The sequence below is a fragment of the Vulpes lagopus genome, chromosome 6 (genome assembly GCF_018345385.1).
Source record: "Vulpes lagopus strain Blue_001 chromosome 6, ASM1834538v1, whole genome shotgun sequence".
Lineage (NCBI taxonomy): Eukaryota > Metazoa > Chordata > Mammalia > Carnivora > Canidae > Vulpes > Vulpes lagopus.
Window position 1 is genome coordinate 51,076,448 of NC_054829.1, and position 17,107 is coordinate 51,093,554.

At 35.7% G+C, this 17,107-nt stretch overlaps 1 protein-coding gene across 1 annotated transcript in view; it reads right to left on the minus strand.

Annotated features, from left to right (window-relative positions):
• Nucleotides 1-17,107, minus strand: part of FANCM (FA complementation group M) — a 60,758-nt gene that overhangs the window by 27,577 nt on the left and 16,074 nt on the right. Inside the window, exons 7-11 of the mRNA XM_041759309.1 lie at nt 16,775-16,900; nt 15,810-15,896; nt 13,101-13,285; nt 1,911-2,117; nt 363-573 (exon numbers count right to left, since the gene is read on the minus strand). Of these exons, the coding sequence (XP_041615243.1) occupies nt 363-573; nt 1,911-2,117; nt 13,101-13,285; nt 15,810-15,896; nt 16,775-16,900 (816 nt within the window). The remainder of the gene's footprint in view (nt 1-362; nt 574-1,910; nt 2,118-13,100; nt 13,286-15,809; nt 15,897-16,774; nt 16,901-17,107) is intronic.

Sequence of the window (17,107 nt, forward strand, 5' to 3'; positions counted from 1 at the left end):
GATGTATAGGGTTGAATTTGTGTCTTAGTGTTATCTTAGTGAACTGTCTATGATGCACACTATAATCTGATGCAGGGCTTATTTGAAAGAAAAACTATTTTCTTTCTTTTCAACAACCTGGTAAAGAGGATTTTCTGGGTTGGTAGGACATTTTTCATTTTCTCAACATTGATTTTCTCACTCTGTTCTGTCATTGTCTCCTTCCCTTTCCCTTTGCCAACCCAGAAAATCTCTTATATTTTCCAAGATCTATAACATCCTAGAATGTACCTTAAGTTTCTCAAAAAGGAAGTATATCAACATATTGCCTACTAACAACAGGAAAAAAATATGTAGCTTAAAAGCAAAGGTTTTTTATTTACCATTCTTATAGGAAAAGTTAGAGGACTTCCGCTGCAAGTTCCAAGGCTTCTCTGGTTCATAGGCACCACAAGTGATAAACATTTTGTGTAATTCTGGGTTGATTCCATCAGGAACCATTCGTGGACTTCCTTGGTAAAAATGAAGAACTTGCCTGTTACCTGAAATTGCGTTATAAATACTTCTTTTGTTGGACTGACTTTGATTATAAGTCTGCAAAGACAAATGTCAAATTACATTATTTCTACAATAATCACTTAGCCATAATAAGAAGTTATTATATTTATTTGGATTTACTATAAACAGTAAATTTTACTATGATCCACTTAAATACTGAGAATATCCATTACCTTGAACTTGAGGCCTTTTCAATTAACATTTGAAAATCAGTTCAAAATCTAGTATTATAAAAGCCTACCTTCATAACTATATTGCACAAAGGAAATCTTTTATTTGGAATCTTTCTATTTTTGAATAAGGTAAATATTTATATATAAGTGTAAATTGCTTTAAAAAAATACTATTGCTATATTCCAGCTTGTTACTTCATCTCTCTATACTTCAATTTTCTTTACTGTATAAAAGAAAAGCATTATCCCCCATACAGAATTAAATGAAATAATGCATCTGACACACTTAGAACTACTGCCCAGCAGAGTAGGTACTCATTAGATCTGGGTCATTATGACTATCTTACAGATAAGAAAACTAACATCCTGGGGTGCCTGGGTGGCTCAGGCAGTTAAGTGTCTGCCTTCGGGTCAGGTCATGATCCCAGAGTCCTGGGATCGAGCCCCCAAAATCTGTCTCTCCTTCTCCTGCTCCCTCTTCTTGTGCTCTCTCTTTCTGTCAAATAAATAAATAGAATCTTGAAAGGTAAATGCTTAACCAACTGAGCCACCCAGCACCCCGCTGGCACATATTCTTGTTGGTTGGTTGGTTGGTTGGTTGGTTGGTTGATTGATTGGTTTAAGCAATTCTTTAAAGTGTAAAAACCATTCTCAGTTCACTGTATTAATAAATAAAAGAAAAAACTAAACTAAAAACAAAACACAGGTCTTAGAAGCACAGGGAAATAGTAAAACAAACTAATGCGTATTGATTTTGGTAGTTAGGTGTCTCTAAATTAATACTGAAGTACAAAAATGCATTTTTTAATATGGATAAAAATGACAAAACTGAACCCAGTTAAAAATTCTCCTAATTACAAGAAAAGAATACTCTGAATCTATTACAAAGTGGGGACAAAACATCAACCAAAATCTCCTACAGATTGTTAGGACTTTTTTTTTTTTAGTATTTATTTATTCATGAGAAACAGAGACAGGCAGACATAGGCAGAGGGAGAAGCAGACTCCTCATGAGGAGCTTGATGTGGGATTTGATCGCAGGGCCCTGGGATCACAACCTGAGCCAAAGGCGGACTCTCAACCACTGAGCCACCCAGGTGCCTGATTGTTTGGACTTTGAATGTTAAGAGATTGGTATTTATCTTAAGCTATATTTCCCAAATTTAAATTATCAAATTCTGTTTCTATAAGTCTACTTACACGTTCTTCTCGTCCTTCAGCAAGGATAACAACAATTCTGCCTTTACGTTTGCGGCCAGTTCTGCCCATTCGTTGTACAAGACGAATTGGGCTCTTCTGGGCATCAAAACATATTATAAGATCAACTTCTCCTATATCCAAACCTTCTTCACCAACACAAGTAGAAACCAATGTATTATAACCACCACTACGAAACTGTTTCACAACCTAAAATAAAAATGATTTAAAAATAACCAGATACAAATGTTAGAGACTTGTAGATCAAAGCACATTTTTCCCACTCACCCCAAAATGGTGAAATCAGATTACAAATCAGAATCTAGGATGCTATGGAATAGGAAAAGAAGTGACAAAATGGCGATATAAACCAAAACAGACCATAGTAAAATGCAAAGGACAGTCCTAATGTCTTTGCTTTCATAATCACTGTGATGCCAAAAAGGTTTCCTAAATTTACACATAAATGAGAAACCCCAGATATTATTTAGTGTCACTAAAGAGCTATGGGCAGGTAAACGGACCAGAGCAATTACTGCTTATCATATCCTAGACCTAAATTTATTGTTAGGTCTATCTGAAGTAAAAATTTTATTACTCCTAAAATTTTTATCTAACCTTTTATACTGCCATTCCAAAAAAGGATAGCAGAATATGCCACCCCAAAATATGACTGTGGGAGATTAGGACACGCTGCCCCAAAATATGCTACTTTGATATACTGATTATTTTGAACTGTGTATACAAGTGAAAAACAGCAAAAGCAGAGAAAGACTTCCTCTCCCCTTATCTGTCCAAAAACAGGAGGAATTCAATTGTCATAAATCCCTTTCCTGGGATTTTCATCAACCAGAAAAAAACGGACTCATCACAGGAGCCTAAAAGTCATCCCTACAGCCAGACAAACTTGGTCACAAACTGTCACACTTCCCATCTATTCTTCTAAGAACTCATTCATCTTTCCCAAAAATCAATTACTCTCTCTCCTAAGAAGCCTATGTTTCTCCTCTTTTTTCCCTACTACTAAGGTATTTAAGTCTGAATTCTAAGCCACCATAGGAAGTTACTCCTTTTTCCCTGCATATCTTCCATGTATAACATAAGGTATACACGTTAACAAACTTCAAGATTTATATATTCCACTGTTTAACATCTCTACTTGATGTTTAAAACAATGCTATTCAAAGTGTAATTCACGAATTATTTATAACTGGTGTGGTTCAAACTGTTTATTAGCCAACAACAGCATAAGTACAAAAATTAAGAGTAGATATTTAGAAACTTGGTAGAGCAATATTATATTTGCTGGCTTTAGTAATAAAAAATTTGGCCATGAACATTGTTTTCATTAATTTTACTTTTTTAAATAATTCATTATTATTGTAGTGTTCAAAAGTATCTGTGTGACATAAGAGGAAGTAAACTAGTCCTCTATCAATTTTCATAGTCAGGAAAACACTAATTTCACAGGCGTGCCAAAGTTAACTCATCCAGAACCAAGCTCCTGATATTTCTCTCCAAACCCTGCTTTTCTTTCAATCTATCTTCATTAATAGCAGTTCTTTTCCGTTTTTGTAGGCCAAATTCCTGGAGTCATCCTTCACATTCCTCAGTCTCATACCCCACTATAATCTATCAATAAATTCCTTCAGCTTGACCTTCAAAATATATCCAGAATCCAACCATTTCTCACAATTTTCCCTGCTACCACTCTAGTCTAAGCCACCATCATCTTTAGATTGGTATTATAAGACTTCCAATTGGTCTTCCTGTTTCCACCCTTAATCGCCTAAACTTTATTAAGATAGCAACCGTGTGATTCTTTTAAAATATGAACCAGGTCATGCCCCTCCTCTGTTTCAAACTCTCCAAGGGCTTCTTTTCCCATCCCACTTACAATACAAGCTAAAGTTATTAAAATGGAAACAGCTCATTCACAACACTGGACAGATCATCTAAACAGAAAAATAAATAAGGAAGTGGCTTTGAATGACACATGAGATCAGATGGAATTAACAAATATATTCAAAACATCCCATTCTAAAACAGAATACACACTCTTTTCAAGTGCACATGGAACATTCTCCAGAAGAGATCACATATTAGATCAAAAAGAGGCCTCAACAGGTGCACCCAGGTGACTTAGTTAAGCATCTGTCTTTGGCTCAGGTCATGATCCCAGAGTCCTGAGATGGAGCCAGGAGTCTGGCTCCCTACTCAGCTGGCAGTTTGCTTCTCCCTTTCCCCCCACATCTCCACTCACCACTCATGCTCTCTCTTGCCCTCTTTCTCTCTCAAATAAACAGATAAAATCTTATAAAAAAAGAAAAGAGAAAGATATCAACAAACACAAAAATAATGAAAGCATACCACACACCTTTTCTGACCACAATGCTTTATGAAACTAGAAGTCAATCAGAAGAAAAAAATCTGGAAAGAGCACAAATACATGGAGATTAAACAACATGATACTAGACAATGAGTGGGTCAACCAAGAAATCAAAGAAAAAAAAAAAAACAGAAAAACAAAAGAAAATGAAAACACAATGAACGGTCTAAAATCTTTAGGATGCAACAAAAGCAATCATAAGAGAGAAGTACATAGCAATAGAGGCCTACCTCAAAAAGCAAAAAAAAATCTTATATAAATAGTCTAACCTGGGACACCTGGGTGGCTCATCTGTCTTCGACCCAGGGCATGATCCTGGAGTTCCCGGATCGGATGGAGTACCACATCAGGCTCCCTGCATGGAGCCTGCTTCTCCCTCTACCTATGTCTCTGCCCCTCTCTCTCTCTCTCTCTGTGTGTCTCTCATGAATGAATAAATAAAATCTTTAAAAATATAAAAAATAAAAATAAGTAAACAATCTAGCCTTACAACTAAAGGAGCTAGCAAAAGAGCAACATAAGAAGCCTAAAGCCTGTAAAAGGAAAGAAAGAATAAAGATTAGAGCAGAAATAAATGTATAGAAACTTAAAAAAAAAAAAAAAAAATTAGATCAATGAAACCAGGAGCTGTTTCCTCGAAAAAAATCAATAAAAGTGAGAAACTTCTAGCCAGACTTATCAAAAAGAGAAAAGGCCCCCCCCAAAAAAATCATGAATAAAAGAGAATAACAACCAACACCACAGAAATACAAGCAATTATAAGAGAGTATTACACAAAACTATATGCCAACAAATTGGGCAGCTTTCAAGAAATGGATAAATTCCCAGAAACATATAAACTACCAAAACTGAAACAGGAAGAAATAGAAAACTTGAGCAGACCAACCAATAACCACCAAAGACACTGAATCAGTAATCGACAATCTCCCAAGATATAAAAGTCCAGAGCCAGAAGCCTTCACAGGCAAATTCTACCTGTGAATACCTAAAGAGCTGAATACCTATTTAAAGAAAAGTGAATACCTATTCTTCTCAAACTATTCCAAAAATAGAAAAGGAAGGAAAATTTCTAAATTCATTCGAAGAGGCCAGCATTACCTTGATACTAAAACCAGATAAAGACTCCACTAAAAAGGAGTCCTGCAGACCAATATCCCTGATAAACATGTATGCAAAAATTCTCAACAAAAAATTAGCAAACGAAATCCAAAAATACTTTTAGGGCATCTGGGTGGCTCAGTGGTTGAGTGTCTGCCTTTGGCTCAGGTCGGATCCCGGGGTCCTAGGATGGAGTCCTCCCTGCATGGAGCCTGCTTCTCCCTCTGCCTATATCTCTGCCTCTCCCTCTGTGTCTCTCATGAATAAATAAATAAAATCTTAAAAAAAAAAAACTTTTAAAAAATCATTCACCATGATCAAGTGGGATTTATTCCTGGGTTGCCAGAGTGTTTCAATATTCACAAATCAATCAATACAATACACTACATTACTGAAAGAAAGGATAAGAAGCATATAATCCTTTCAACAGTTGCATAAAAAACATTTGAACTGAGAGCTTTTCCCCTAAGGTCAGGAACACAGCAGGAATGTCCACTATTACCACTGCTATTCAACATAGTATTAGAAGTCCTAGCCTTAGCAATTAGACAACAAAAAGAAATAAAAGTCATCTGAATCAGCAAAGAAGTCAAATTCTCACTCTTTGCCGATAACATGATATTCTATATGGAAAACTCAAAAACTACACCCCAAAACTGCTAGAACTCATACAGGAATTCAACTCATACAGGAATTCAGCAAGGTGGCAAGATATAAAATCAATGCACAGAAACCAGTTGAGTTTTTATACACTAACAATGAGACAGAAGAAAGAAAAATTAAGGAGTAAATCCCATTTACAATTGCACCCAAAACTGTAAGTTACCTAGGAAAAAACCTAACCAGGGGCAAAAGATCTATACTCAGAAAACTAAAGAACACTCAAGAAAGAAACTGAGGAAGGCACAAAGAAATGGAAAAGCATTCCATGCTCATGGATTGGAAGAATAAATACTGTTAAAATGTCTATGCTGCCTAGGGCAATCTAAATGTTCAAGGCAGTCCCTATCAAAATACCATCAACTTATTTCGGAGTTGGAACAAATAACTCAAAAAAGTTTGAATGGAACCAGAAAAGACCCCAAATAGCCAAAGGAATGTTGAAAAAGAAAACCAAAACTGGTGGCATCACAATTCCTGACTTCAAGCTCTAAAATAAAGCTGTAATCATCAAGATAGTATTGGTACTGGCACAAACACAGACACATGGATCAACGGAACAGAATAGAGAACCTAGAAATGGACCCTCCACTCTATATGGTCAACTAATCTTCAACAAAGCAGTAAAGAATATCCACTGGAAAAAAGGTAGTCTCTTCAACAAATGGTGTTGGGGAAAACTGGACAGCCACATGCAGAAGAATGACATGACCATTTCCTCACATTATATATTAAAAAAAGACTCAAAATGGATGAAAGACCTAAATGTGAAACAGGAATCCATCAAAATCCTAGAGGAGGGGCATTTGGGTGGCTCAATAGTTGACTGTCTGCCTTGGCTCAGGTGATGTTCCCTGGGATCAAGTTCCACATCAGGCTCCCAGTAGCCTGCTTCTCCCTCTGCTTATGTCTGTGTCTCTCTCTGTGTGTCTCTCATGAATAAATAAAAAAATAAAAAATAAAAAAATCCTAGAGAACACAGGCAGTGACCTCTTTAGCTTCGTCTGCATCAACTTCTTACTAGACACATCTCCAAAGGCAAGGGAAACAAAGGCAAAAAAGAACTACTGGGACTTCACTATGATAAAAAGCTTTTGTTTTTTTTTGTTTTGTTTTGTTTTTATTTATTTATTTATTTTTTTTTTTTTGATAAAAAGCTTTTGTACAGCAAAGGAAACAGTTGACAAAACCAAAAGACAACCAACAAAATGGAGGAAGATATTTGCAAATGACATATCAGATAAAGGGCTAGAATCCAAAATCTACAAAGAACTTATCAAACTCAACACCCAAAGAACAAATAATCCAATCAAGAAATGGGCAGAAGACATGAACAGACGTTTCTCCAAAGACATATAAATAGCCAACAGACACATGAAAAATTGTTCCACATGACTTGGGATTAGGGAAATACAAATAAAAATCACAATGAGATACCATCTCACACCAGTCAGAATGGCTAAACTGAACAAGTCAGGAAATGACAGATGTTAGAAAGGATGTGGAGAAAGAGGAACCCTTGTATACTGCTGGTGGGAATGAAGCTGATGCACCACTCTGGAAAAAAGTATGGAAGTTTCTCAAAAAGTTGAAAATGCAGCTACCCTATGACCCAGCAACTGCACTACAAGTATGTACCCCAAAGTTACAAATGTAGTAATCCAAAAAGGCACCTGCACTCCAATGTTTATAGCAGCAATGTCCACAATAGCCAACTATGGAAACAGCCCAGATATCCACTGAAAGAAGAATGGCTAAAGATGGGGGGGGTTCTATTATGGAATACTACTCAGTCAACAAAAAATAAAATCTTGCCATATGCAACGACTTAGATGGAATTAGAAGGCATTATGCTAAGCGAAACAAGTCAATCAGAGAAAGATAATTATCATAGAACTCATTCATATGTGGAATTCAAGAAACAAAATAGAGGATCATAGAGGAAGGGAGGAAAAAATAAGACGAGGGATCCCTGGGTGGCGCAGCGGTTTGGCGCCTGCCTTTGGCCCAGGGCGCGATCCTGGAGACCCAGGATTGAATCCCACGTCGGGCTCCCGGTGCATGGAGCCTGCTTCTCCCTCTGCCTGTGTCTCTGCCTCTCTCTCTCTCTCTCTCTCTCTCTCTCTCTGTGACTATCGTAAAATAAAAAAAAAAAAAAAAAAAAAAAAAAAATTAAAAAAAAAAAAAAAAAAAAAATAAGACGAAATCAAAGAGGGAGACAAACCATAAGAGCTTCTTAATCATAGAAACGAACTGATGGTCTCTGGAGGGGACAGGGTTGGGGGGACAGGGTAACTAGCTGATGAACATTAAGGAGGGGATGTGATGTAATGAGCGCTGGGTATTATATAAGACTGATGGATCACTGACCTCTGCCTCTGAAACCAATAATATATTATACATTAATTGAATTTAAATAAAAAATTTATAAAAAGGCATTTGACCAAGTAGACAAAGTACAACACCCATTTATGACAAAAACTCTCAACAACATAGGCTTAGAGGGAACATACCTTAACATAATAAATGTCATGTATGAAAAACCCACAGTTAATATTATCTTCAATGGGCAAAAAATGAGAACTTTTCTTCTATGGTCAGAAACAAGACAGGGATGTTACTTAACATACTGTTGGAAGTCTTAGCCTCAGCAATCAGACAACAACAACAAAAATAAAAGACATACAAATTGGCAAGGAAGAAGTCAAGTTTTACTTGCAGAGAACATGATACTCTATACAGAAATGCCAATGACTACACCAAAAAAACTGCTAGAACTGATAAATTCAGTAAAGTTTAAGATATAAAATCAATGTATGGAAATCTGTTCCATTTATATACACCAATAATGAAGCAGCAAAAAGAGAAATTATGGAATCCGTCCCATTTACAACTGCAGCAAAAACCATAAGATACCTAAAAATAAATCTAACCAAAGAGGTGAATAAAAGACCTGTACTCTGAAAACTATAAAACACTAATGAAAGAAACTGAAGCTGACACAAAGAAATAGAAAAGCATTCCATGCTCATGGATTAGAAGAACAAAGATTGTTAAAATGTCTATACTACCCAAAGCAATCTACACATTTAATGCAATCCCTATCAAAATCCCACCAGCATTTTCACAGAGCTACAACAAAGAACCCTACAATTTATATGGAACCCAAAAGACCCTGAATAGCCAAAGCAACCTTGAAAAAGAAAAGCACACCTAGAGACATCAGAATTCCAGACTTCAAGTTACAATACAAAGCTGTAGTGATCAAAACAGCATGGTACTGGCACAAAAATAGACACAAATATCAATAGAATAGAAAACCCAGAAATAAACCTACAGCTATATGGTCAATTAATCTTCGACAAAGCAGGAAAGAATACTCAATGGGAAAAAGACAGTCTTTTTCAACAAATGGTGTTGGGAAAACTGGACAGCAAGAGGAAAAACAATGAAACTAGACCACTTCTTTCATACCATACACAAAAATAGATTCAAAATGATGAAAGATCTAAATGTGAGACTTTAAACTTGAAATATCAAGAGGATAACATAGGCAGTATCCTCTTTTATATTGGCCGTAGTAACTTCTTCTGAAGCATGGGAAACAAAAGCAAAAATAAACTATTGGGACATCAAAATAAAAAACCTGCACAGTGAAGGAAACAAAATTAAAAGGCAACCTACAGAATGGGGGAAGATATTTTCAAATGGCATATTCAACAAAGGATTAGTATCCAAAATATATAAAGAACCTCTTAATATTATCACCCAAAAATGAACAATCTAATTAAAAAATGGGCAGAAGACATAAATAGACATGTTCAAAGAAGACATCCAGATGGCCAACAAACACATGAAAAGATGCTCAACCTCACTGACCATCAGAAAAATATAAATCACATGGCACCTGGGTGGCTCAGTGGTTGAGCATCTGCCTTTGGCTCAGGTCGTGATGCCAAGGTCCTGGGATCAAGTCTCACATCAGGCTCCCTGCCGGGAGCCTGCTTCTCCCTCTGCCTAGGTCTCTGCCTCTCTCTCTCTGTGTCACCCATGAATAAATAAAATCTTAAAAAAAAAAAAAATATATATATATATATAAATCAAAATAACAATAAGATATCATCTCACACCTGTCAGAATGTCTAAATCAATAACACAACAGATAGCAGGTGTTGGCCAGGATGTGGAGAAAAAGAACACCGGGGCACTGTTGATGGAGATGCAAACTGGTACAGTCACTGTGGAAAATAGTATGGAGTTTCCTCAAAAAATTAAAAACAGAACTATCCTTTGACCCAGAAATTGCACTAGTAGGTATTTACCCAAAGAATACAATAACACTAATTCCAAGGGATATATGTATCCCTGTGTTTTATAGGAACATTACCTAAAATAGCCAGATTAGGGAAACAGCCCAAGTGTCTATGACTGACCAATGGATGAAGAGGAGGTGGTATACACATAAAATGAAATATTACTCATCCATAAAAGAGAATGAAATCTTGCCATTTGCAGGGACATGGATGGACCTAGAGAGTATTATGCTATGTGAAATAAGTCAGTCAGAGAAAGACAAATACCATAATGATTTCACTCGTATATGGAATATAAGAAACAAAAATGAGGGGTGCCTGTGTAGCTCTATTGGTTAAGTGTCTGACTCTTGATTTTGGCTCACGCCATGATCTCAGGTCCTGATACTGAGCCCTGCATTGGGCTCCATGCTCAGTGAGGAGTCTGCTTCTCCTTCTCCCTCCTCCTGCTGGTTCTCTTGCTCACTCTCAAATACACAAAGAAAGAAAGAAAGAAAATATTAAAAAAAAAAAAAAATGAGCAAAGAGGAGAGAGGTGAACCTGTTCTAGAACCTGTTCTAATCTGCTTCTAGTTAAGAAACAGATTCTTAACTAGAGAGAATTGATGGTTACCAGAGGGTAGGCAGGTAGGGGGATGGCTAAAATAAGTGATGGGGATTAAGGAGGGCATTTGTGGAATGGTACTGGGTGCTACATGGAAGTGTTCAATCACTATATTGTACACCTGAAACTAATATTACACTGTAGGTTAACTAACTGAAATTTAAAAAAAATTTTTAAATGGAAATAACTTATAAAGTCCTAAAGGATCCAGGCCCCTAATTCCTCTCTAACTTTATAGCCTGTTTCTAAATAAATGAAAAATTTAATTACAACTATTCGTACAAAAGCTTATTTTACCATAAAACTCTCTTAGGAAAGCAATTATTGCAGGAATAATAAAAAGGGTTGTTACTCTGGCCTACATAAAAATATTATTAAGTGAGGAAAGGACAAAGTCAATATAAAATCAATAAAGTTTCTTATGGCACTTGACAAACTCAGGAATAATGATTTTAGGTGTTATCAAAACTGGCTAGAGATTAGGTTGGGTACTATTAGTATTTCAAAATGCTTAACACCTTAGACAAAAATCCACTTCATTTTTCATTCATATATAAATGCTAAGAGTAGTAATAATAACCTGCTAGATATCTGAACTTTTAAAATACATATAATCAGATTTGAAATAGGTAAAGATACTCTCTTCTGATTCAGGAAAACCTCTTAGACGGTCCTTACCAGAGAGAGTCAGCTTAAACAAACTCTTCTTGGTGCAGTGAGGACTAGTATAAAAGATATTTAAAGAAAAGGATTCCTCTTACTTTACAAAATCAAAAAAAGAGGGGCGCTGGGGTGGCTCAGTGGTTGAGCATCTGCCTTTGGCTCAGGGCATGATCCCAGAGTCCTGGGATCAAGTCCTGCATCAGACTTCCTGCAGGGAGCCTGCTTCTCCCTCTGTCTATGTCTCTGTCTCTCTCTGTCTCTCATGAATAAATGAATAAAATCTTTAAAAAAAAAATCTGTCAAAATTAATTAGACATTAAAGACATACCTATTTGTCAATAACTACTCAAATGTAGACCTATAGCTAATCTGAAAAACTTATATACAGTTTAAAAAAAAATCAAATCTAAAATTTCCCCCCAAAAAACATATATACAGCACTTAGTAAACTTATGACATCTTATTCAGAGCATAAATGGATAAATGGTTTCCTCTGATCTTTTTTTTTTGTTGTTTTTCTTTTTCAAAAGAGAGAGAACATGTGGGGTAGGGAGGATGGTGGTAGAGGGAAAGGGAGAATCTTAAGCAGACTCCAGGCCTAGCATGGGGCCCAACATGGGGCTCCATCTCACGACCCTAAGACCATGACCTGAGTCAAAATCAAGAGTAGGACACTTAACTGACTCATTGACCCAGGCAGCCCCCCCAACCATATTTTTAAATTAAGATTTTTTAATAACAGAGAAAAGAAACAAGCTCCTTATTTCTTTAGAATATATAACTATAATATATAACTAAAGTGCCTTAAGAAAAATAAAAGTAAACATTTACTGAAGGCTCTACAGTATGATTTCATTTAATGCTCACAACTCTATGAACTGTTTACAGATAAGAAAAACTGAGGCAGGGGATCCCTGGGTGGCGCAGCGGTTTGGCGCCTGCCTTTGGCCCAGGGCGCGATCCTGGAGACCCGGGATCGAATCCCACATCGGGCTCCCGGTGCATGGAGCCCGCTTCTCCCTCTGCCTGTGTCTCTGCCTCTCTCTCTCTCTCTCTCTCTCTCTCTGTGACTATCATAAATTAAATAAATAAATAAATAAATAAATAAATAAATAAATAAATAAATAAATAAAAAGAAAAACTGAGGCAAAAAAAAAGAAAAGAAAAAGAAAAACTGAGGCACAAAAAGTAAAGACACTTGTAAGTGATAGGGCCAGACTCCAACCTAGGTAGTATGTTTTCAGTCTTTCTGTTTAACCACTATACATTACCTTACTTTTTAAAAAAGGGGCTCAAAACCACAAAAGACACTTTTTTGATATTTTAAAATATGCATGTTTATTCACATGTTTACTATAAAATTATCTTTAAGAAGTAGCTGACTGACCAATGAGTTAAAATAAAAGAGGCTAAGTACAAAGCTAATCAGTTTTATTTTAGTTTTCAACATCTCCAAAAGTAATTACCTCCAGTTGCTCCTTCTGGGTGAATCCCTTCATGCTTTTCCCTGAGGCATGGCCAACAAAAGTCATCACTCTAATAACTGGCTGATGCTGTAATAGCATTTCTGCAATTTCTTGAACACTATCCCGAAATGAAGAGAAGATCATAACTCTGGTCTCATCACATTTCTTTTCAGAGGTGTTTTGAACTATATAACAAAAAAAAAAAAAAAAAAAAAAACCTTCAATTTCAACTATTAAAGCATATACCCAAGAACTATTTCAAGACAAACCTGAAACTACATACTAATGAATGATAATTCTTGCAAAAAAGTAATTTAAGACATCTTAAACCTTTGCTGTTTTTTTTTCCTACCTTCTTCAGTAATTTTAATATTCTTGGCTTCTTACCTCTCATGGCTGTCATAATAAAATCCTAAACAAATCCAGTAAAAATGACCTGAATCACTTTTAACCAGTCCTTCAAATTTACGCACAATGCCCATTATTTCCCTTTACCTTCTACAGTCAGAATAACAGAACTGTAGCACTCCCACTGATTTCAAAAGTATTTTTTCTTTTTTGTCCACTAAAAGCACTCTCTTAATCCAGGCCACGGATTGTTCCTAAATCTATGATACTTTCAAATTCTCCAAAAATAACTGCAGTATCTGACTATAGTCAATCACAAAGCTGATCCCAAGGTCTCTGTGCAGAATACACAATATGAGCATGATCTTTGAGGGTAGGCCACAGAACCCTCTGGGTGATGTGTAACCATGATACTTACTCCATTTAAGCTTTAATTTCTTCATATCTAAAATGAATGGAATATAAAGTATATAGACTTACACATAGCAATTGGTTAAAAACTGAAAATTGTATGGGTTTTTTTATTCATTTTCTTTTATTTCTATGATTTCTATTATACTAATTTTTATGTATTTGTCAGGGACTGGACTAAATATTTCATATATTAATTTAGTCTTCATAACAACCCTACAAATTAAATGACTTAATACATGCAAAGTTAATTCATAATACTTAAGGAAAAAGGAAGAGTTGTTGCAAAGAAAATTATTCTAGATAAACCTCCTTTGAATTATCAAGCCTCTACATCTGACCAACTGCTTTCAGTGCAAAGTCTATCACCTTTCACCAACTATAGGCTGCCTTTCTATCTTCATTCTACTGAAGCTCCTCTACCAAAGTCTCAATAACTTCCATATTGCCAAATTCAATGGTCACTTTTTAGTTCATTTTACCATTCCTTTCACCAGCATCTAACATATTCCACATCTTCTTACTGAAATTGTCTCTTCCTTCAGCTTTTCTGTCATTCACTTGCCCAGTTTCTTTCTCAACCTCCTTTGTGGCTTTTTTTCCTCTTTTTTTTTAGATTTTATTTTTAAGTAACTCCAACACCCAAACATGGGACTGAAACTCACAACCCCAGGATCAAGAGTCACATGCTTCATCAACTGAGCCAGTCAAGCACCTCTACTCTAAACTCTAAATGTTGGTATTCTTCCGGGTCTGCATTCTGGGTCTTCTCTTGTCTCTAAACTGTATTCCTGGTAATGTGATCATAACCATTTTTTAAAATATTATCCTTATGCTGTGATTCTAAAATTTATTCATATATATGTTGAAATAAAAATAGCCCAGACCAATCTTCTGAGATCCAGATTCATTTATTCAATGCTTATTCCTCTCCTACTAGATACCTCAAAAGCATCTTAATATGCCTGTTCTTTCTTCTGTAAGCTGTTCTTAATCTTTTCTTTGCTCATATAATTATTCAAAACATACACACATACTCATATGATTTCTTTTTTTCTTCATATCCTATGTCCAATCTAACAGCAAATACTGTTGACTCCAAATTCAAAATATATTTAGAATCTATAACCATTTAGCACCTCCACTATTACTATGTTGGTACAAGCCACCATCATCTGTTATCTTCTTAAGTATGATAAGTCTCCTAAGTGGCTAATGTTTACACTTGGCGAGAGCTACCAGAGTGATCTTTTTTTTCTAAAATATAAGTCAGATCACATCACTCTATTGCTCTAAATGTCCCTATAATGGTTTCACAAGGCAAAGCATTTGTAGAATTAAAAACTAAAGTCTTAACTTGGCCTACAAGCCATATGTGATCTGGTCCCTGGCTACCTCTTCAATTTTTGTCTAAACCACTCTTACCCTCATTACACTACTCCAGCAGCACTGATTTGTTTACTGATCCTTAATCATATCAAACACCCCATTGCCCCAGAGACTTTGAATCGACTACTCTCTCTGCCTTTTATGATCATCCCCCAACAATCAACAAGACCTGCTCCCTCATTTCATCAGGCAACAGCTCAAACATTACCCTAGAAACAGACTTTCTCTGACATCCTATATAAAACAGCACTCCTCCATGACTATCTCCTTAACTGCTTTACTTTTCCCCACCATTCTATTATATATTTCTTTACTCTCTCTTTGCCTTTTATTGCCCCAGACTTATTTTTCTTTTTCACAGAATATACCTTATTCTTAACATTTCCACCATTCCCCCCCCTTGTCCCACCCTCTCCAAATTTCTTAAAGCTTTTTTAGATTTATTATCCAGAGTAATTAAAAGCCCATCTTCTCCATAAAGTGTGAGCACAAACTAATGAGTCAGAGTTTGAGCTCTTTCAGTAACTTTTTCTCGCCTTGAAGCTACTAAATATGACTTACCATTCCATGACTTGAAGTGTTCAAGTACAACTTCTTCTAATTTCTTTAACTTTGGATGACTGTAGAAAAATTTTTTATCTTTATCTCCTGTAACAAAAACAAAAACACCAAACAATTGTTATGGATTTTTTCATTCAATTCATTAATGTATTTTCATTATCTTTTCCAAAATAGATTTGTTGGGGTGCCTGGGTGGCTCCATCAGTTAAACATCTACCTTTGGTTTAGGTCATGATCTTCTCAGGGTCCTGGGATGGAGCCCCGGATCTGGCTCTCTGCTCTGTGGGGAGTCGGCTTCTCCTTCTGGCTCTCTCCCAGCTCATGCTCACACACTCTCTCTTAAATAAATAAAATCTTCAAAATACATTTGTTAACTTACCTTTTCTCTATTTAAATAATAAGTAGCATCTGTGTAGCACAGAAGCCCTACTATAAAATAAACCTTGAATTTTTCTTTAAAGATTTACTTATTTATTTTAGGACAGAGAGCAGAGGAGAGGGAGAGAGAATCTCCCCACTGAGTATGAAGCTCAATATGGGGCTCAATCCCACACCTCTAAGATCATGACCTAAGTGGAAATCAAGAGTGAGACGATCAACTTATTGAGCTACCCAGACACCCTTGAATTTTTACTTTAACTTTTATTATAATTTATTATAATTCCTGAATCAACAGCAAAGTAGAAGGGGAAAATACGCATTTAGTTAAGCTATAAATAAATTTTTGGTAGTTCTGAGAATTTTCACTAACAGTAACAACTAATTACTAATATCTATGATGTATTTAAGGTTTATAAACTGAATTATATATTTATACTAACTTAAAGAATAAAATCTTTAAACATTTAACAGATCTGTTGCTTTGGAAATAAGTGATTACAGATAGACATGCGGATCAATGGAGCAAAATTTCAAACTCAACCTGCTAAGAGGAATAATATAAAATTTTAAAAGAAAAACCAGACCTTTTTGGATAGTAGAAAAGCCATTTGCTGAAGTACCACATGTATGTGCAAACATACACGCTAGATGATTATAGAGTTTCATGAAGTCCTCATTTCGGCTAAGTTCATTTTTTGCCCGAGTCATTCCTTCAGAAATTAGGAAAAGATTTTCAAAATTAATAAACATTATAGCAAAATTAATCAAACTTATTATGTATTTAAAAGAAATTAAACTTTAGCAATGAATACAAATTTTTCTAATTTAAACTGAAAGCCAGCAACTTATTGCCAGTTCCACATTTACATATATATTAATGAATGGCTTGCTTTTTACCACCAATTTAACAAAAACAA